Below are 20,348 nucleotides of genomic sequence, written 5' to 3'. Positions count from 1 at the left end.
AAAAAAAAAAAAAAAAAAAGAAAAAAAAAAAAAAAAAAAAAAAAACAATGAGCACACGAAATGTCCAGGTCTTGGTTTTTAACACCATCCCTCACTAAAAGGATGCTATTTGGGAAAAGGGATATTTGGGGAAATGGCTGATTCTAGGACCAGGGCAGGGAACGTACAAGATGAGCCTAGAACACTGTTTTTGTGGTGGTTGATTTAGCAGAAAGTAGGGAAGTGCTCAAAGAACGATGGAAATCTGTCGAAAGGACATAGAAGCCAGCTTCTAGGGGCTTCCACTACTGAAACTTGGGACAGCTCACACACCAAAATAAATAATAATTCTACTGGATTATAACCCACCGAATTAAATAGGAATCCTTGAGTCCATACTGCTGTAAATAAGTTGATGAATAAATGGAAAATTTGACGAGAAGTGGGCTGTTTGCATCCTTTCAAAACACCTCCTCACAAAACACTGATGAATAAATGGAAAATTTGACGAGAAGTGGGCTGTTTGCATCCTTTCAAAACACCTCCTCGCAAAACACTCACTAAGAGCAGTGAGTGCAAAGAGGGACGGGTGCAGCTGTCCCACGGGGAGCCCGGCAGACACGCCTCCAGCAAGTGGTCCCAGCACATGTCACCATTCCTGGGGCAGGTGAAGGACAGAGAAGAGCACAGCCTCACTGGAGCTGCATGGCCTGACTCTAATCGTGCAGAACAGCAAACCCAAACTCAGGGACTTTCTACAAAATAACTGGCTTATAATCTTCAAAAGCGCCAAGGTCATGAAAGTCAAGGAAAATCTAAGGAACTGTCCAAACTGAAAAAGACTAAGGAGACCTGACAAGTCAAGGCAACGACTGCAGTTTTGCTAAAAAGGACATTATTAGGCTGAGGATCTGGTAGCAGTGGTGGCAGCCATGGTGGCAGATGAAGAGCCTTCCCATTGGGTCCAAGTCCGCAGCGATGGGACTTGGATGGGTGGCGCCCACAGCGATGGTTTACTGGGCAGTGGGGTGGGCCCAGGGGAGGCCTGGCCCCCTCTGTACCACCCCATGGAGCCGTCAGACACACCCCATCCCAGGCATGCTCCCTATTCCATGAGGGGCAGCCAGCGCCATCCTCACCCCTGAGCAGCCAGACAGTGGAAGTGCCCCCATGGTCACCTGCCACGTCTGCATCTCTCATCAAGGCGGAAGGTGAGCATGAAATCAAAGGCGGTGTCTGCAACAGCCACTCCAATCAAGGATGCACCCCCAGGGAAAAATAGGTCCGATGCCCCGTAACTCCTCATCTGCGAGTGACTTCCCAGAAGATGGCCTGTCATCAGCCCTACTGCAAGGAATCATCACCCTGGGGCCTGTGCATCCGGGAGCTCTGAGTCTGCAGCCACCCTCGAGTGTCAGGGTCATCTGTGGGCACTGCAGGAGCCAATGGAGGGGGGTCATTGGAGAAAGGGGTGGCACAGGAGGCTTCTGTTTGGGGGACCTCCCTCCCTGCATCCTGCGCAGGTCCTCGGCTCCCCTGAGAACAGGTGCACGAGGCAGAGAGCCCAGAGCAGCGCTTCCGAGGAAGAGGGAGAGGGCTGGCGGGCTGTGGGGACAGATACCGTGGCACAGCCTATAGGAGGGACGACGGAGCAAGACCTGTCATGATTCCTGTCACCTTCCCTGAAATCCTACAAATACACTCAGACACATGTTTGTAACAGCAAAAGGACTGGAAACCACAAGGGAACGCTGCAGCTGTAAGAAAGGCGGCCACCCTGTGCCTGGGAGAGACAGCAGTGTGACCAGCCTGTCCCTCTGTGTAGAACAAGAGGGGGGCGTAAGATGATACATCCGAAGCTGTCATGTGCATGAAGAAACACTGGGAGGACTCCCATGAAATCGTTAGGGAGCGTTACCCTTGCGGGCGGGGGGGCGCAAGACAAGCAGGACTCTTCACTGGGTAACTTCAAGTATTTTTAAAATGAGCAAAGATACACTGTTCAAAACACATAACTTGTAAAGAAGCATAGACGCGCAAGGGAAAAGGACCCTGTCCTGCAGCCAGACCTGCGGCTGTGAGCAGGATGACCCCAGCCCCTTAGCGCACGGGGCCCGCTCCCCGGCAGGCTCATCTCAGGACCGGGAGGTGGAGGCCGGGGCCTCCCTGCGCTCTGGAAGGAGACGTTTCTCGTGTGGAAGGAGCTCTGGCAAGGAAGGTCCCCGGCCCCCAGGGGGATGGGCGGGTGGGACTGTGTGCAGCCCCTTTGTGGAGAGTCCTCTGTCCCTCTCACCTTTCCTTCGCTCTTGGCCTAGCCTGAGGCCTTCACTGAAGGGACCCAAACCAACATGAACAGGTGAGGAGTCAGCGCCACGGTGGGGCTGGGGAAGGCGGGGAACGGGGCTCAGGCTCTGGTGCCTCGGGGCAAGAACGTAGTGGATAAATGGCTCCCAGGACTGGCTTCCAGAAGCACCAGCATCTCTTGCTGCTCCTTGGAGACACTCAGTTCCAATGCCTGGCCAAGTTCCAGGGGATGAAAATAGCCAGTCCAGCTCTGAGGACAAGTCTGGCCTATGGTCCGCAGGAAGCACCGATGGTGCCACAGGATCAAGGAAGCCCGACCTTGGCCCTCCTGGGGTTGGACATTCTGCCATGTTGCATCGGCGCCAGGGGAGGAGTGGGGCTGGTCGGGCTTCAGAGAAGCTTCTCTCTGCACCTGGTGCAAGTCTTCCTAGGCTGCATCTCGTCTAATCTCCCAGCACCGCTAGGAGGGGGGCTTTTCTCACCATCTGAGAGCCGGAAGCGGGGCTCAGCGAAGTTAGGGAATGCTCCCAGGATCGTGTAGATGGTGAGTTGGGGGACACCCAGCACAGTGAGCAAGGAGGAAAGGGGAGCGTGAGCACATCCCCCTCCTCTGGGAACAGCTGCCCCTCCCTGCACAGGACACTGACGCCCCAGAGGCCTTCATCCTGCTCAGCTCCTTCAGCCACTGCCCAGCTGCCCCTGGACCAAGCCCTTGAGGACACCAAAGGATGACAAGACCAGCTGGGGAAGGTGGGGCAGGGAGCCAAGGTCCTGGGAGCAATCACGGGCTTGGCACTGAGGGGCACCAAGGATCACACTGTGGGAATGAGTGGGTGCAAATCTAGCCCACCAGGCAGTGTTCCCAAGAGCTTGGGTCCAGCTGCCCAGGGGGGCACCTTTTTCCAGTTGCCCGTGGGTACCTAGCTGGGAGGCCCTGCCTGGGCCCTCAGAAGCGTATATAGACTAGTGAGAGGAAGAGGCAGGACCCTGTGTGGGGCCAGGAGTGGGACAGGTTCCTCGTGCTGTGGGCTCCACAGACCCCGCCCCACTGTGAGGGGACACAGAAACGGGCCATTAGCCAACAGCTTGGCCCACAGGGTAGGATGGGGCCACAGGGGCCTGAAGGAGCTGTCTGGAGGACCTGAGCAGGGGGTGGGCACAGCTGGAGGGAGCAGGACCCCAGAGTGAGGAGACGAGGACCCTTGAGGGGACACAGAAACGGGCCATTAGCCAACAGCTTGGCCCACAGGGTAGGATGGGGCCACGGGGGCCTGAAGGAGCTGTCTGGAGGACCTGAGCAGGGGGTGGGCACAGCTGGAGGGAGCAGGACCCCAGAGTGAGGAGACGAGGACCCTGCGCCCTTGCTCAGAGCCAAGACCACACTGGTGTAAACAGTCTGGCCTCTGGGCCAGGGTTCCTGCCACAGCCAGAAGGCCCACCCCGTGGAGTAGCCTGCCCGAGGGCTGAGGCAGGGGATGCTGAGCGGCCGGATGGGGCAGGCCCTGGTGCCTTCTCAGCAAGGCCATGTGGAGGGGCAGGGGCTGGCTCTGCTCCCACGTCTGCAGCCAGCTGTGGCTGGTCCAGCGGCTGCTCACCTGTCGGGCCCCAGCCAGCCATCTGGCTGTGCTCCTCTGTACTCTCCGGCCGGCACTAGCTAATGCTCAGCAAATACCTGTCAAAGCAGTGAAAGGACGCAAGTTCTCCACTATGCCTACACCAGCCCCAGGAGTCTGTGAGGTAACTTGCCTGAGGCCGGGCAGCAGAAGCGGACATGAGCAGCGCTCTGGATGGGTGAGTTAGTGCCCCACCTGGCTCATCCTCCAGGCCCTGGCTCAGGGATCACCAGCCCTCGGACCAAGCCTTGAGGAGGAATCACTGCTCCTAGATCCCTGAGGGCCAGGGGAATATGGCCGGCGTTGGCCACCTACTGAGCAGCAAGGCTGGAACCAGCCCTTCTTGGGTTCTGCCTGCCCTGGGCACTCAGGTCTCCAGGGGACTTGGTGGTTCCCATCCCTCCTGCCCCGAGCATGCGGGCAGGGCTCAGCCCGGGGAGCAGGCTAGGGTGGGTACATCAGTGCAAAGTGCAAGCCCCCAGATGGGACCAAGAGCCACAGGATGTAGAGAGGAAGCAAGCAGAAGGCACCACCTGGAAGACTTCCTGGAGGAAGCCCCTTCTACCCTCTGGTTCACAATTTAGTCTGCCCAGACACGAGGGCCAGAAAGTTAGCAGGCCTGCTGGTCCAAACCTGGTTAGTTCTACCTGGTCCACCTTAGCCCAAGACCAGGTCTCATTGTCTCTGGCTGCAACAGTGGCAGCAACAGCCTCCTGATGGGACATTTCCTGCAGACAAGGCGAAAGCCTTGACACCCCACCACGGCCTGCGCTTCAGGCCAGCAATGCCGACCGCCCGTCCACGACACCGGAAGCACCTCATAGGCTTCTGAGAGGAACGGACTGTGACTCCCTGTCCTGGACCAGCCCAGACACACCAAGTGCACCCCAAGGCAGGTGCCTTCCTGAGGAAGCCAAGGAAGTAACCAAATTGAAAATTAAGTCCGAAGTAGACGTCAGAAGAAGTGGAGAGGCAGAGCTCGAGAAAGTGACATGACGTTGCCTCCTGGCTCTGGCCATGCGGAAGTTACGCCGTCACACACCCCTCGTTTAAGGAAACTGGGTTTCATCCCTTGCTTATTTTTCTCACTCCAAGATTACTTTTAACAATTCAGTTTCCAATTTATTTTTTGGTTTCACTTTTTCTATCTTAAAATCTGGGAACCATCTGGACGTATCTAGGTGTGCAGGGAGTGGGGGGGTGGCAGGAGGCAGCCACTTGTCTTCCTGTCAATTCAGGGCTCCTGCGTGTCCCCAGCAGCTCATTCAAGCCTCCTTCATGGAGCTCACTCCCAGGGATCTGTCTTTCCTGATGTAACCGTGCATGGGACGAGTCTCCCGGGAGACACTGGCCCAGGCCTCCCCTCGCAGCACACACTAAGGAGCTCCCAGCCCAATCCTGGGCAAGATGCAGCCCTGAGGACAGTCATCAACCTTTTTGACACAGGCCAAGGCAGTACAGGAGACAGAGGACAGGAGGTGACCTCTGTCTGTCCCGGCCATGCCAAGCTGGGCAGTCCTGGGCCACCCTGTGGCCTCTCTGGGAGAGATTATAGGACACTGACATGCACCTCGGAGGCCAGGAGAGACCAGGGTGACGTCTCTAAAAACACCTTTCACTTATCAGAAAACAGCCCCTGCAGAAGAGAAGGCATGACTGATGCTTCAACAGCCAGAACCTGTGCTAGGTGGCAGCGGTAAAGAACTTGGGGGAGAAAATAAACCAAAGGCTTCTCTGTGGCTGGCTGGGGCCAGGGTTGGGTGGAGGACTGGCTTAGAGGATCCAGGCCAATTCTCTCCCTTCATCTAATTTAGTTATTCATGTCACCTGATGGCCGGTTCTCCTCTGGCAGAGGCCAGACCTTAAGCTCGCATGTTCAGAGATCTGTCCCATCTTGCTCACATTTGGATTCCAGGTGAATAAGTGAATGAATGAATAAATGAATGAGTTCATCGAATCCTCACACAACATCCCATGAAGCAGAGGTGTTGTGACTGTATAGATGGCAGAACTCAGGCTCAGAGAGGTTCAGTGACTTGCCTGAGGTCATGCAGTTGACCATGACTGGTGGGGCCCAGCCTGCCTGAGGGCACTGCCTGCCCCTCCTCCCAGGTCTAACCCTGGAATTTGCACCATGACCAGGGAGGAAAAAATAAGGAGGGAACTTTATTTAATATTAAAGTTGGGGAGGGGAGAGGGGAGGGAGGCCGCCTCACTTGGTGATGGTGTTCCTGCAGAGAGAAGAGGGCCGTGAGGCTGCAGAGAAGCCAGTACGGGCCTCCCACCCTACCACCAGGCCCCACAAGGCCGCCACCCACCCCTGCCACTCGCGCCCCCACTTACGCGTTCATGCTCTTTCCGCTGCCGCTGAGCACGATGTATGGAGTCTTCTGGGCCTTCTGCTTCTCCTGGAGCAAAGCCACGGTGCCCAGGGGCGTGTCGCTGGAGCTCATCTTCTTCAGGAGCTGTGGGGTCGGGGCTAGTGAGCACGGCAGGGGCAGGAGAGACCCCAGCACTAGCAGATGCAGACCCCACCTCCCTGAGTACCCACCGCCTCCTCGTCCAACTTCTTCATCCGCCGCTCTGTCTTCATCTTGCCTGAGCCCTTCCCATGGAAGCGATGGGACAGCTGCCGGAAAGCCTGGGGACACGGTGCATGAACCAGAACTGCAGGGACCCCAGGTGAGGCCAGGGCTTCACAACAGGGGTGGGGGGTGTTGATTCACCCAGCCCAGCTAGGCCCGGGGGGTGGGTGGGAAGGGGATGGAAAAAGGACACTACCCCCAGCACCTTCCAGGGCCTGCGGTAGAGGCAGGCACTTGCTCAGGAGATGGATGTGCTGCGATGGGGGAGCTCAGGGCTGGGCCAGAGGGTGGCAAAGCCAGGCAGAGTGTGGGGAGCAGGAGGGTCACCAGCTTGTGAGGCCTCCAGCTGGAGCTGGGATGGCTATGAGAGAGGAAGGGCCTGGACACTACCCATCAGAATGGTGGCCCTGAGGACAGGGAAAGCCATTGAAGGGGCTTGTGCTACATAGCAGGCAGGCAGAGGTACCTCAGGGCCTGTCTGACTCCCTGCCACACCTTTGAGGGGAGGCACAGACGTTCTGACACTTCACCAGGCCCCCTGGCTGAGCCAGGACCCTGCAGCGCTGTGCTGCCTCCTTGGGCTCTGCCCTCTGGGCAGGGCGGGGGCTCCAGCCTCTGCCTAGCCTGCTCGCATCTGCAAAGGGCCCTGCTCACCTCCTTGGGTGTGAGTTTCCGGCCTGTCTCATCCACGTACTCGATTTTCACATCAGGCTTGTAGCCGTCCTTCTCCTTGAAGTCCTGGGTGAAGCCTCGGTACTCCTCCCGTCGGCTGTACTTGTCATCAATGGCCCTGGCCCAAGACACAGGGACCTGAGTGTGAGTTGCCACCCAACTGCCTGTGGCCCAGCAGCCCCAAGCTGGCCACAGCCCCATGGCCCCCCACATGTCCCTGTCATACTCACATCTTGTCCTCGATGCAGTACACGGCTGAGGGCAGGGACTTGTTTGGGGCCTTTACCCGGGCCACCTTCTGCACTGTGGTCTCCAGCAGCCCTGCAGACAGAGGGGCGGTCAAACTCAGGCTGCCCGGCCCCTCAGACAGGCACCGCTGCAGGGCAGCCTGAGGGCAGAGCAAGCTGTGCCCCCGCAGCACAGCAGCCACCCCGGGCCCTCACGGCCATGCTGTGGGAAGGGAAGCCATCAGGCCTGTTTGCAGATGCAGAAAACAGACTCAGAGAAATCAAGTTCTCGCCAAGGGCCACTGGCCAAGTGAATGGCAGAGCTGGGATCCTAACATCAGGGTCCCCCTGCGCCAAAGCCAGGACTCCTTCCAGGAGGAGGTATGGAGCCCGGAAGGCAGAGCAGAAGGGACGCTTCTGTGGCTGCCCAGAACCAGGGTCGGTAGAAGGAGCAGCTCAGAGCATCGAGACTGACAGAAAGAGGTGACAGAGGGGACCACCAGCCCTCTTCCTGCCAATGCTCGCACCGCTGTGTCCCTTACCTTTGTTCTGACACAGGAGCAGGGCGGCTGCCAGCCCTCTATTCACGATAGGCTCCTCGTCCAGAATTGTAGTGGAGGAGGCAGAGAACTGGGGGACAGCACACGGTGGGGGTGGTCAGCAGGACACATGGGCTCTTCTCACCCCCAATACCCACCAGTCACCCCCCACCAGGTGCCAGGCCCTATACGACAGGCCTCACCTAATCCTCAGCTAACCCTTGGAGGCTTGTTGAGCCCATCCTACAGATGAGGAGACCGAGGCTCGGAGACACCGAGCGACCTACCCAGGGTCCACAGCTAGGAAGGGAAGGGCGGGGCTGAGCCCGCACGTTCCATCCCAAGCCCAAGCCCAAGCCCAGCCCCCCACCCCGGCCCTGCGCCCCTCACATCCTGCTGCTGCTTCTCCTCGTCCAGGTTGACTGTGCTCCAGCCGATGTTCTCCTCCCCGTCAGACTCGGAGCCGCCATTGGCTGAGCGCTCCTCATCCCGCTCAAAGTCCTGAGGGACAGAAGAGTGGGGTCAGCCATGCAGCCCCAGCCAGCCCACTCCACCAGGGCACTGAGGCTTGTCACCGAAGACCAGCAGCCCCAGCTAAAAGCAGTGCAGGCCGGGGACGTGCAGGGGTGGGGGGCTGCGGCCGAGACCCACCATGAGCTCTTCCTGCTCCTCCCGGTTGCCGGCCAGCCCGTAGGTGGGGATCTCCCCCAAGGTGCGGCAGAACTCCGACGTGGCGTTGAACACGATGGCCCCCTTCCGCTCGGGATCTTCATCCTCCTCCCAGCCCCGCTGCCGAGACTCCAGCTTCTTCACAATCTCCACCACCTGGGGGAGGGAGCAGCTGTGGGCAAACCCGGAAGTTTCTGGGGTGATGCTGCTGAGACCCAGGAACCCAAGGATCCTCCCAGGTGGCAGCAAGATAAGTCACTGCTGTAGCCCACACGGAACCTCCCACCGGGCTCCACTTCCCTCTGACTGCCCCAGGCTGTCTCCACTCTGCACCTATCTCACCAGGTCACTCCTCTGCTCCAAATCCACCAGTGGCTCCTGACTGCCCTTTGAATTAACATCCAAAATCCCACCTGCTACACGTCAGGCCATTCCTGACCAGGCCCGTGCAGACCCCTCTCTGAAGCCCCTCATGCACCTTCCTCCAGGGCCCCTCCTGCCACCTGCTCCTCTCCAAAAACTCCTGTGTCAGGACTCAGTGTGGACAGCACTTCTTCCAGAACCCCTTCCCTGAGGCTGCAGGGCAGTCAGGGGGCCCACTCTTTTGACTTCCTACAGTCTAGCTTCTCACTTCCTACTTCATGGAGAAAGCAGGCACCCTGAGAACGTCTACATGCTTCTAGCACCGAGTCTGGCGACCCACGCACAGGCATCCACGCCCGCTGCCTTCCCTCCTGTCGAAGCAGATGCCTGGCCACGCACATGAGGATTATCTAGTATTTTAAAAAATCCTCCCTCAATTTTGCAGCCCCCATGACAGCAAACACCTCAGAGAAGTTTCTAGTAACCACATCCACTTCTGCACCCTCTTCCTTCCATTATATTACATTTATTTTTAATGAACTTCATCATAAACCTAAAAGGAGTCTAACACATGCATGTTTCTAAAAATAACAACCAAGCAAACACATATGTACCCATGACCCGGACGGAGAAACACCATTAACACCCTTTCGAGCCCTGGCGCCTCCTCCCCCTGCGGTCATGATTCACCGGCTTCTTTACGGTTTTACCACATGAGGACCTGTCCCTGAACGACGAGTTGTTTTGTTGTGCATTTAAAAAATGCTATGTAATCTAAACCACACTGTATGGCCCTGCGGTCATGATTCACCGGCTTCTTTACGGTTTTACCACATGAGGACCTGTCCCTGAACAACGAGTTGTTTTGTTGTGCATTTAAAAAATGCTATGTAATCTAAACCACACTGTATGGTTCTTCTGTGATTTGCTTTGTAAAAAGTATACATTTTGAGATGATTCTTTTTTATTTTTTCTTTAAAGATGACCGGTAAGGGGATCTTAACCCTTGACTTGGTGTTGTCAGCACCACGCTCACCCAGTGAGCTAACCGGCCATCCCTATATAGGGATCCAAACTCATGGCCTTGGTGTTATCAGCACCACAGTCTCCCGAGTGAACCATGGGCTGGTCCCTTGAGATGATTCTTGACGTGAGTGGCTGTAGCTCATTGGCTTGTCACTACAGAAGCACATCCTATGATAAGAATAAACCTCCATCTAGCCCACTGAGGATGGACTTTTTCTGTTACCATAAATAACAATGCTACAGTGATCCGATGCTTGTTTTCTGGTGCACATGCAGACGCTTCTCTGGGCTACCCACTTGGGAGTGGGATGTCAGGGCCAGGCCCTGGGCACACACGGCTGTGGCTCTGGGTCACACACCGTCCCCCAATCTAATGAGACTCGCTCACGTGGCCGCGTAGTATAGAACGCCGGTCACTCTGCATCCTCACTCACACTTGATATTGTCAGACTTTCCCATTTTTGCCAAATTGTGCGGGTGGGACATGGTACGTCACTGTTTTAACTCACCTTGTGTGACCACTGATGAAGGGGAGCCTCACTGGGCATTTTACTGGCCATTTATCCTTCCTCTTCTGAGAACTGCCTATTCGGGTCTCCTGCCTACTTTTCTTTTTCTTTTTTTTTTTTGCTCATTATTCTTGACACCAACCCATTGTTGACTGTGTACATGGGCAATTATATGGACTTTTTACATTCTTCATGTTACTTTTTTTTAAAAAAGTAAGTTCTTAATTTCTATGTAGTTAAAAGTTTTTCCTTCACGGTTTATGCTCTATATCTTAAGAAATCTTTTTCTACTGCAAAGTCATAAACATAATTTCCTTAATTTTGTTCTGAAATGTTTTTACTTCGAAGTTCTCAATCTACCTGTTAGGTGTGAGGTACGCACCTAATGACCTTTTCTCCCCCAAACAGGTAACTGATTGTACAAAACCCCACTTACTGACCTGAGCATCCAGGGATTTTGGTATCTGTGGGGGCTGTGAAAAAAAACCCTGCAGACACGGAGACGACTATACTGTCAGTGCTACCCTCGGAATACGTTCCGAACACAACCACTTCTTACCATCTCCACGGCTACCGCCCTAGCAGACTGTCATCTCGACTGGATGACCGGCTGTAAGAATGTTCTAACTGATCTCCCTCCTTCCATCTGTAATCTGTTTATTCTAACATAGCAACCAGAATGATCTTTGAAAAAAAGCAGCCAGACTGAAGCCCTCTGGTGGCTAACTCTTTACCACCACCTCAGGGCTCTGCCAGCCCGGGCCTCCAGTGACACCTGCCATGTCGTTCCTCTCACCTTCGCATTGCTCCTGCACTGAGTGAGGGTCCTAGGTGACGCTCCCTGAGCAAGCCGAGCCCACAGGGCCTTGGTGTCCACAGCCTGGACTGACTTCCTCAGGTGTCACTGAGGCTCACTTCATTTGGATCTTGGGTCAAATGTCACCTTCTCAGGAAGGCCTTCCTTGGCCACCCTACTTAAGAACGCTCCTTCACCCACAACCACTCTCGAGCGCCTTGCCTTTTGGCATCTATTTTCACGTTGGTTACCACCCCCTGACGTTACGTTTCTTTTTTACTTCCTTTTGTCTCCTCACACTAGAACAGAAGCTCCCTGAGGACAAAGGCTTCTCTGCTTCTGGTGCTGCAGTCACGGCTGTTTGATGGGCACTTAGGAAATACCTGCTGCTTGCAAACTCTTAACTCTGCACTGTGAACGCTGTGAGGTCCCGTCTCACTTCCCACGACAGCGCCAGCAGCAGCGCAGCAGCAGGCACCGGTCAGTGTGGGAGGGAAGGAGAAAAGGTGGGTTTTCAAGATGACCCTTCTCTTCAACCTGACGAATCTGTTCTAGGAAAATGACTCCATGGAGGCACAAAGCTCTCTACCAATGCATACTCCCGGGCACTGTACCGGCCACGAAGACTAAAAGCTGGAAAGTCTCAACAGCCGACACACAGGCGAGCTCTTCAGTGGCTTTTTTGCTTCATATTCCCTGCATCTTCGTGCCCTCACGAAGGCCACTGTCCCTTCATGATGCAACTCCCCACAGTCTTCTCAAGCGGAGGCTGCTTTCCTCTCAAACCCAAAGTACCCAAGGGACTGGACAGCAGGGGTGTGTGTGTCCCAGTCCCCCTGTCATGCCACCAGCCTGTGTCCCTTGCTATTCCTTCTTAGTCCTGTCACTTCCAAACTCCCCACCTCAGCCCTTCTTACATGAAAGATGTCAACTCTCTATCTTCCCTTTTGGAAGACCTCTGTGTTCAAAATGACCCATCCACCAACTCTGCCCCATGGGTTCCTTGCCCACCTCGCCTCCAATGGCCACTTCCTCAGCCCCACCCTCCCGGGGTCACACTGCTGCCCTTGCCATCACTCATGGCCACGCCCCCTTCCGAATCTCAACTGCAAGGATTCTGTGTCTATGACATCCCATCCTTCCAGCTCATGTACTCTATTAACCTCCATCCACAAACCTTCAACCGCATCAAGACTCCAGTCCACGTGCGCACACCCATCATCCCCTCCTCTTACGTCCCTATCATCTACCCAGCTTGGCGTCAGTGTGCACCAACAAAGTCCCTCCTTCCCACCCGCCACTGAACTCCAAGTCCCAGCCCCGCCTGCAAATCTCTCTTCTCTTCCATCATTAATTTCTCCCTCTTCCTGCATTTGCATAAAACATACTCTAGAGTCTCCATCACTTAATAAAAATGACATGGGGTGTAGCTCACGTATGTTTAAATACCTTCCCAGGGGATNATACCTGCTGCTTGCAAACTCTTAACTCTGCACTGTGAACGCTGTGAGGTCCCGTCTCACTCCCCACGACAGCGCCAGCAGCAGCACAGCAGCAGGCACCGGTCAGTGTGGGAGGGAAGGAGAAAAGGTGGGTTTCAAGATGACCCTTCTCTTCAACCTGACGAATCTGTTCTAGGAAAATGACTCCATGGAGGCACAAAGCTCTCTACCCATGCATACTCCCGGGCACTGTGCCGGCCACGAAGACTAAAAGCTGGAAAGTCTCAACAGCCGACACACAGGCGAGCTCTTCAGTGGCTTTTTTGCTTCACTTAATAAAAATGACATGGGGTGTAGCTCACGTATGTTTAAATACCTTCCCAGGGGATTCTAATGTGCAGCGAGGCCTTAGCCCCGGCTATCTAACCTTCATAATCCTTTCACCCATGAAAGTCCGTGATTCTTGGGTACAGCATTTTAATTTTTTTTTTTTTTTTTGCTGCTGGCTGGTATGGGAATCTAAACCTGTGACCTTGGTGTTATAAGGCTGTGTTCAACCAACTGAGCTAACCAGCCGGCCCTAACTTTTAAGTATTAATGGTATTAGTTATTGAATATGGAAATGAAAAACCTCCTTCAGCCTATTGCCCATTTCTCTGCTCCTCTTCAGAGCAGGGCTGGGCAAACAGCCTACCACCTGTTTTTATAAAGTTTTATTGGAACACAGCCACACTCGTTCATTTACACATCAGCTGTGTCTGCTTTTGCTGTAACGGCAGAGCACCTGAGTAGCTTCAACGAAGACCACACTCCCTTATGCCTCAAATGTTTATTACCTGGCCTTTTAACCGAAATCCGCCCAACCCTGCTCTAAGGAATTGTCCCAAATTGCAGCCCTCCCTCCCTTCCTCAGCTCCCTATCCTTCCGGTTCTCCTGCGTGCACAAGCACTGTCTCCACTGTGCCAGACCTGACCCTGCTCTCAGTGGCACTGTGGGGCTCCCTCACGCCCTCACCTGGGAGGCTCACACTGCGGGGCTCCCTCACGCCCTCACCTGTGGCTTCCGTGAGGCCTCACTCCTGCAGCTTTCCTCCTACCTCAGGGGCCGCTGCTCCCTGCAGGAGCCCCCACCTCATGCCACCGACATGGCCACCCAGGCTCACTCTAGCCCCTCTCTCTTCCTGGGTAGGAAGTGTAAGGGTTTAAAGTGTGGCCTCCGGAGTCAAGCTGTTCGAATCCTAGCTCTGCCACTTACCAGCCATGGAAACTTGGGCAGCTTGCCTAATGCCTGTGCCTCAGTTTCCTCATCTATAAAGTGGAGATAATGGAACCTTCCTCACAGGGTGCTGCTGTGAGGATTAAGTGTTCAATACACATAAAGCATTTGAGCAGTGCCTGGCACACACAAGTGCCCTGGGAGAGCCAGCGACGGCCCCACACAAGCTGGCCCCACTGACCTGTCCACCTCGGCTCACGCCACCACCCCTGGGCCCTCTGCTCCAGCCCACCTGGTCCTCAGGAACTCTTAGGTCATTTCTCCTGAAGACATCTGGTGTCACTACTGCACATCTGTCCACCCTGCCTCCACCCCCTTTGTAGGCTCCTTTGTGTTAAGCCTCAGTTCAAATGTCACCCCAGGTCTTCCCTGAACAGCCCATCTAAGACCCCAACCCTGCAGCTACTCTCGCACGGCATCTGGTTTCGCTGTCTTCCCAGCTTGTGTCACCATCAGAAGTTACTCTGTGCACTCCTGTGTTCACAGGTCACTGCCATTTCCCCGGCACACTAGGAAGTGAGCCCAATAAGCACTGCCCAGCCCCAGCACAAGGCCTTCCTCATGGGAGGCACTCGACAAACATTCATGGAGGAAAGCAGAGAGGCGAGGACCCTAGCACTCCAACAAGCACCTTGTGATGAAAACTCGGCAGAAATCCAGAAATGGAAGAGACTCTATATGGGACTGTCACGTCACAAGCGCGATACTCATGAGGACAGGGTGCCACAGACACAGCAGTCACCCCCGCGGCCAGCCTCACCTTCTCGCCACTGTCTCGTAGCTGCTGGAGCTGCTGCAGCTGCCGCAGCCGGCGCCCCTTCTCCAGCTGCTTCTGCAGCTCCAGCTCCGCCTCGTCCTCCTCCAGCACCTCTGGGGACCCTGATGGTGGCGCTCCACCCTCCTCTGGTGGAAACACAGGGGATGCTGCTCAGACCACAGCCTGGCCCTAGGACTCCTGTCCCCAGCCCTCCGGCCCACCCGCTGCTGGCCAGCCCCTCACCCTCATCGCTGATGTCCATGTTCTCCACTCGGGTGTCATCCGATGGCGGCGGCTGAGGCACGGACTCCTCCTCCTCCTCCTCCTCCTCCTGGGCCTCCTCATCTACCTCCGGCACTCGGCGCCGCCCCCGACCCCGCAATCTGGGGGAAGGAGGGCTCTCCGGTGAGTACTGGCCCCTGGGCCAGCCCAGCCCTCACACCCCACCACCAAGTCAGAGCCCACCTGGAACCAAAGTCCCCATCTTGACTCTGGTCCCCAAGAGGCAGCAAGTCATCCGCCCGCACTACCACCTCCTTCTCCTTCTTGCGGATTTTCTTCACCCTCCGCTTGGTCTTTTTAAAGGTCACCTGAGGGAAAGAGAGGGGAGATGTGAAAAGGGAAGGGAGGAAAGCGGGCCAGCCGCAAGCCCATGAGAGCGAACGCTTCAGTACTGTTACTCTGTGCCAGCCACTGTCCTAAGCACCTCCCGTACACCAACAACGTGAGGTGGGTGCTATTATCCATCCCACCTGTGAAATGAGGGATCTGAGGCACAGAGAGGTTCAGCACCCTGCCCAAGGTCACCCAGCTCCTGAGAGAGCCAGGACTGCAGGCCTCGACAGTCCAGCTCTAACATCCTGCCCTCACCCACCTAGCCAAGACATGACCGCACCAGCTGTCTACCTCTGTGTTCATGAAGTCACTCCATGTGCAACATCCACATATGCCTATAAAATTGCCATTTACCCACGTTATGGCTAATCCTCTCAGCAGGCAGCTCCTGCCACCGCCATTTCAGATGGGTGCCCAAGGTTCCCCATTAAATGATTCAGCCAAGGCACAAGCTGGCTGCGCAACTGAGCATGAGCACAAACTCAGGCCCATGTGGCTCAACAGTCACTGTGCCATCTACACTTGGCACCTCCCCCAGGGCTGCCATTTACTGTTTACCCACGAGGACAAGCACTGCGTGAACACTAGACCTCCTGTGTGTGCTGGCAGCACGTGACCCCACGGGAGGGAGACTCACCACCCCAGTTCCAAAGCATAGGAGGGGCTCACCATCTCCTCGGGTGTGAGGTACTCAGAGGCCAGCCGGGGCCCCGCCGTGCTCAGGGACTGAGCTTGCAGCCGCAGCTTGGCCCGGATCTCTTCCAGCTCCCGTTCCCGCAGGCCATCAGCCATGCCGCCCTGCTCCAAACGGAAGGATTGTGGCCGCTCCCCCTCGAGCTCCTCATCATACTTGGACAGGATAGAGCGAGGTTTTTGCTGCAAGGCAAGAGGTGCGAGTTGGGACCTAGGCTGGCTCCTGAAAAACCACGGCGCTGTCACCTCCTCATAGCCCCCCACTCCTGATGTTCTCTACCCCAGCCTCCCACCCTGCCCGGGCTGTGCCTGTGCCAAGTCGTCCACACTTTCATCCTCTGCATAAGGCAGGTAGTCGGGCTTCTTCTTCCGCAGCTCCACGTTTTTCTCTGCCCGCTCTTTATCTACCAGGTTCACGTTAACCAGCACATCCTCCTCCTCCTGCAGCACACCTGGGGACAGAACAGAAGCAGTAGCTATTCACGCTTGCCCTCAACCCAGCAGTGCCTGTGCCCCAAACCAGAGCACCCCAGCCCACCTCACCTTTGTCCTTGAGGGTGAGGATCACAGTCTCCCCTTCTCGGAAGGAATCAATAGCGTGCTCCACAGTGAGGCCCTGCAGGTCCCGGGCACTGTACAGGTCCTAAGGGGGAAGATTCAGCTGAGTCAGGAGCCTCCCCCACCCAGCCCTGGGTGCACAGCACCAAGGCCAGCTGTGCACGCTCCACCACCCTCCCAGCTACTGCAGCCTCACCTGCCGCCGCTGCCCAAACTCCTCCTCCACCAGAGTGCTGACGCCAAACTCTTGGTCCATCTCCTCTAGCAGTTTGGCCTGTGGGATAGAGGGGGTTGACCTATGATCTCAGGCCATCCAGCATCACCAGAAAACACCAAAGCTCTACCAAAGGGGCGTGCAAAAAGGGCCAGCCTGGTGTGCAAATGTCTGGGGATCCAAAGCAGACTGCTGACCACAGGCCTCCTGCTGAGCCCAGCCTCACTGTCCAGTCAGGCCCCACAGGTAGCAGGCAGCCGCAGCAACCCAAGCTGCCCAAGTGCTCACCCTCTTCTCTGCCAAGTCCTTCTCTTTCTGTAGCTGCCGGCTCCTCTCAATCCACGCTGCAGTGTCATCCAGCCAGGGGTCATCCTCCCCCAGTGTCTTTATCTTCCTGAAGGAGAAAGAGAATGACACTCTAGGGGGCCCAGCTCCTGCTCCCCACTCGACTCAAGAGGCAGCCAAGGATGGCAGCCTCCTCAGCCCTTCCTTTGCCCGTCCTGGCCGCAACCTCTCACCCCAGCTTTTGGTTCAGCAGGCGCTTTTCCTTGGCAGCCGCCAACTTCTCCCGTAGCTCCTCTCGCTGACGCAAGGCCATGGGGTTGATGACATCGGCTGCCACGGGCTCCTCCTTGGTGCCCGCCTCTGGAAGGGGGGCCCAGACGTGAGGCTATGCCTGCCCATGGCTGGTGGGGAGAGGAGGGAGCCACTCACCCTGCCCCCTTCCAGCTCAGGGGGCCAGAAGGGACCAGGAGAGGCAGGAAGAATCCTTTACCTCTCTACTCCCACTTCATCCCCACACTCCTGTGTCACCCACACAGCATGACAGGACCCTTCAGGCCTTCCAAAGCTCCTCAAATCACGCTTAAAAAAAAAAAATCAACCCTTTCATAGCCCAGATGTCTGCAGCAACTGTGCACATCTCTCAGCCCACCTAATACCACCTCATGGCCAGGGGAATGGCCAACTGTTCAAACCTATAGAGCAAGCAGAGTCCAAAAGCCCCATTATGACAGCAAGGAGGGGCCTCGTGCCTTCTGGCGAGTACACGTGCACACAAGACTACCATGTGTGCTGAACCTGCGCTCTAACCCCCCTTTCTTCAAAGACCCCTTCAGATGGCCTCTCCCCACCGACCCCGCCCCAACCCCCTCCTCCACCCCACACTTACCCTTTTTGATGGCAGTGACCTCCAAGGGTTTCAGCCCCAACTTGGCCCGGAGTTTACTGAGGACAAGAGATAACAAGTGCTAGGGGCTGTCAGAGAAACGGGGCATCATTTCCAAAGATACAGGAGGTGAAAACGGTGGGAATCAGTGGTCCTAAGGGTCCCAAACACAAGGCCTAACCCAGGCCACCTAAGGCACCGGGAAGGGCACTGGCCTCCAAATCAGGGACCATGGGAGCTAGGCGTGGCCTGCCCCTAACTAGTGAACGCCATCCTTCCCCTTCATCCTTCCTCTTATGTCTCAGATTCCTTTTCTGTAACTCAAATGGTTGGCTAAGATGACTTACACAGCCCTTCCAACTACAATCAGCACGATTTAGTATGGGAAAGCCTCACCAAATGACAGCCACAAAAGCCACCCATCCCAAAAGAAAAAAGGAGAAACATAAGGAAGATGGGACTTACTTAGTCTCCTCGATGCTGAGTGAGGAGGCATCTCCTGAGCTGGTTTTGGAGCTGGCAGCTGGAACAAGAAGCATGTCTCAGGAGCTGAACACAGGACCCAGCAGCCAGCAGCCTTGGCTCCAGCCACAGGGCAAAGATAAGGGCCCTGACCAGCAGCTGGGCCTACTGAGACAGCAGCCTTCCTCCACCAAGCTCCCCGGCAGCTCCTTGGACCCAACTCCAGTCTCTGAGAGCCCTGACTCTTCCGCATACCTCCCTTTCCTGAACCAAGAGGTCCCAATGTCTGCATCTCTCACTCTGCCCTCTCCACTTTTGTATATTCTGTATCCTCAACCTAAACTGTCCTCTCTGGTCTTGCTCTGATTGACAAAATTCTATTCAAGTAAACACCAAACACCACCTCCTTCATGAAACCCTGCTTGATAACTGGTCAAAATTAACCACTATCCCCAGAACTCCACAGCACAGTCAGTCATTCCTGGGTCCGTTTCTCCCCACAGGACAGGGACTGTGTCAGCAGCATTAGAGTGTCCTCTGTGCAAGTCAAGCAGGCACAAACACTTACTGGTGCCTGTTCTGTGCTGATGTTGGGAATATGGACAAATAACCATTTTGGACTGCCTCTGCCCACCTCACAAACAGAAATAACTTCACTGAACACCTCGGACAGCAGTTGGACACCATCACATGGAGCTCCTTCAACCACCTGTCACCCTGAGCACATCCCACAAACTACCTCCTCCTCTTTTATCCCAGAAGTTCCTCTCTCCACCTGGGCTCTGGATCATAACCTCTCCAAGCTCTCTCCAAGGTCACCAGCTTCCTTATTTCTAAATCCAATGGATTCTTCTCAGTTCTGCTTCTGTTTGATCACTCCCTCCATCTGACAATACTCTCTTCTCACACATCCCATGACACAAGATTCTCTGGTTTTCCTGCCTTTTTGGCTACTCTACCGTCTTCTTTGCAGCATCTTCCTCTGTCCAGTAAGTTTTGGCACTTCACACATTCTATTCCTGACCTTGGCTTCTCCCTCCACACTCTCTCAGGGGGCATCACTGGCCATTTAAATACTCATGACCCCCAAATTGTTCTACCTGGTCCAAACCCTGAGTTTCTCCATGCACATCAACCTCGACACTCTCCAAAACTAAATTATCTTCCCCCCAACATCTGATTCTCTTCCAAACTCCTCAATTTTCAGTAAATACCACCACCACTCACCTAGTTGCTCAAGCCAAAATTCAAAGAGTCATTCTGTGTTCCTTCTCCCCACCCTCATCCAAGCACTAAGTTCTGTTAATTCCTTCTCCAGAACACCGGTTCAACCTGTCCAATTCTTTCTATCCCACTGCTGCTGCCTTGCTGCAGGCCACCATCAGCCCTCACCTGGTCTACAGCTCTCTTGATGTCCCCACCTCCGGTCCTGACTACCTCTGACCAAGTTCTCAGTGCAGTGATCTCTACAAAACATGAATCTGATCAATTCACTCCCCAACTCAAATCCACGGCTCCCTGGTATCCTCAGGAAAAATTCCAAATTTCTTAACAGGGCCTCCAATACAGGGTCCTTCGTGTTCAGATCCTTGCCTGTCTTACTGCCTCATGTCTCTACCACGACCCCTACACCAGGTGTGCTCGCCTCTGCACAAGAGGTCCCCACTTCATTCATCCATTCAACACGTTTACTGAGGATGCGTGACGTACCAGACAACTGGGGAAAACACAGGCCCTCTGTCCTGGTGGAGAACTTAGTGGAGGGAGTCAACCCTTAATCCTAAATAGCCGTAGGAAGACCCTTCGGTAAGTACTCATGAACAAGGCCCGGGGGCGCCTCGGCCGCGAGTCCCCCGCGGACCCTGCACGCTGTGCCCGCGC

General features: G+C 55.4%; 1 protein-coding gene across 1 annotated transcript; it reads right to left on the bottom strand.

The window, feature by feature from the left end:
- Window positions 1-6,042: 6,042 nt before the first annotated feature.
- On the bottom strand, window positions 6,043-18,528 carry SART1 (squamous cell carcinoma antigen recognized by T cells). The gene is made up of 19 exons (XM_008590243.1): window positions 18,471-18,528; window positions 18,009-18,064; window positions 17,356-17,482; window positions 17,126-17,231; window positions 16,820-16,897; window positions 16,609-16,708; window positions 16,375-16,517; window positions 16,042-16,248; window positions 15,223-15,347; window positions 15,001-15,140; window positions 14,761-14,903; window positions 8,571-8,744; window positions 8,310-8,420; window positions 7,923-8,010; window positions 7,384-7,474; window positions 7,136-7,271; window positions 6,448-6,537; window positions 6,240-6,361; window positions 6,043-6,127 (listed from the first exon to the last, which is right to left on the bottom strand). Exons 3-19 carry the CDS (start codon window positions 17,433-17,435, stop codon window positions 6,109-6,111), a joined length of 1,953 nt encoding a protein of 650 aa, XP_008588465.1. The 5' UTR covers window positions 17,436-17,482; window positions 18,009-18,064; window positions 18,471-18,528; the 3' UTR covers window positions 6,043-6,108.
- Between the last annotated feature and the right edge of the window lie 1,820 nt (window positions 18,529-20,348).

This window comes from Galeopterus variegatus, unplaced genomic scaffold (genome assembly GCF_000696425.1).
Source record: "Galeopterus variegatus unplaced genomic scaffold, G_variegatus-3.0.2 Scaffold5943, whole genome shotgun sequence".
NCBI classification, from domain to species: Eukaryota; Metazoa; Chordata; class Mammalia; order Dermoptera; family Cynocephalidae; genus Galeopterus; species Galeopterus variegatus.
The sequence above is the reverse complement of the archived record's forward strand: the minus strand, read 5'-3'. Positions and strand labels throughout refer to the sequence as shown.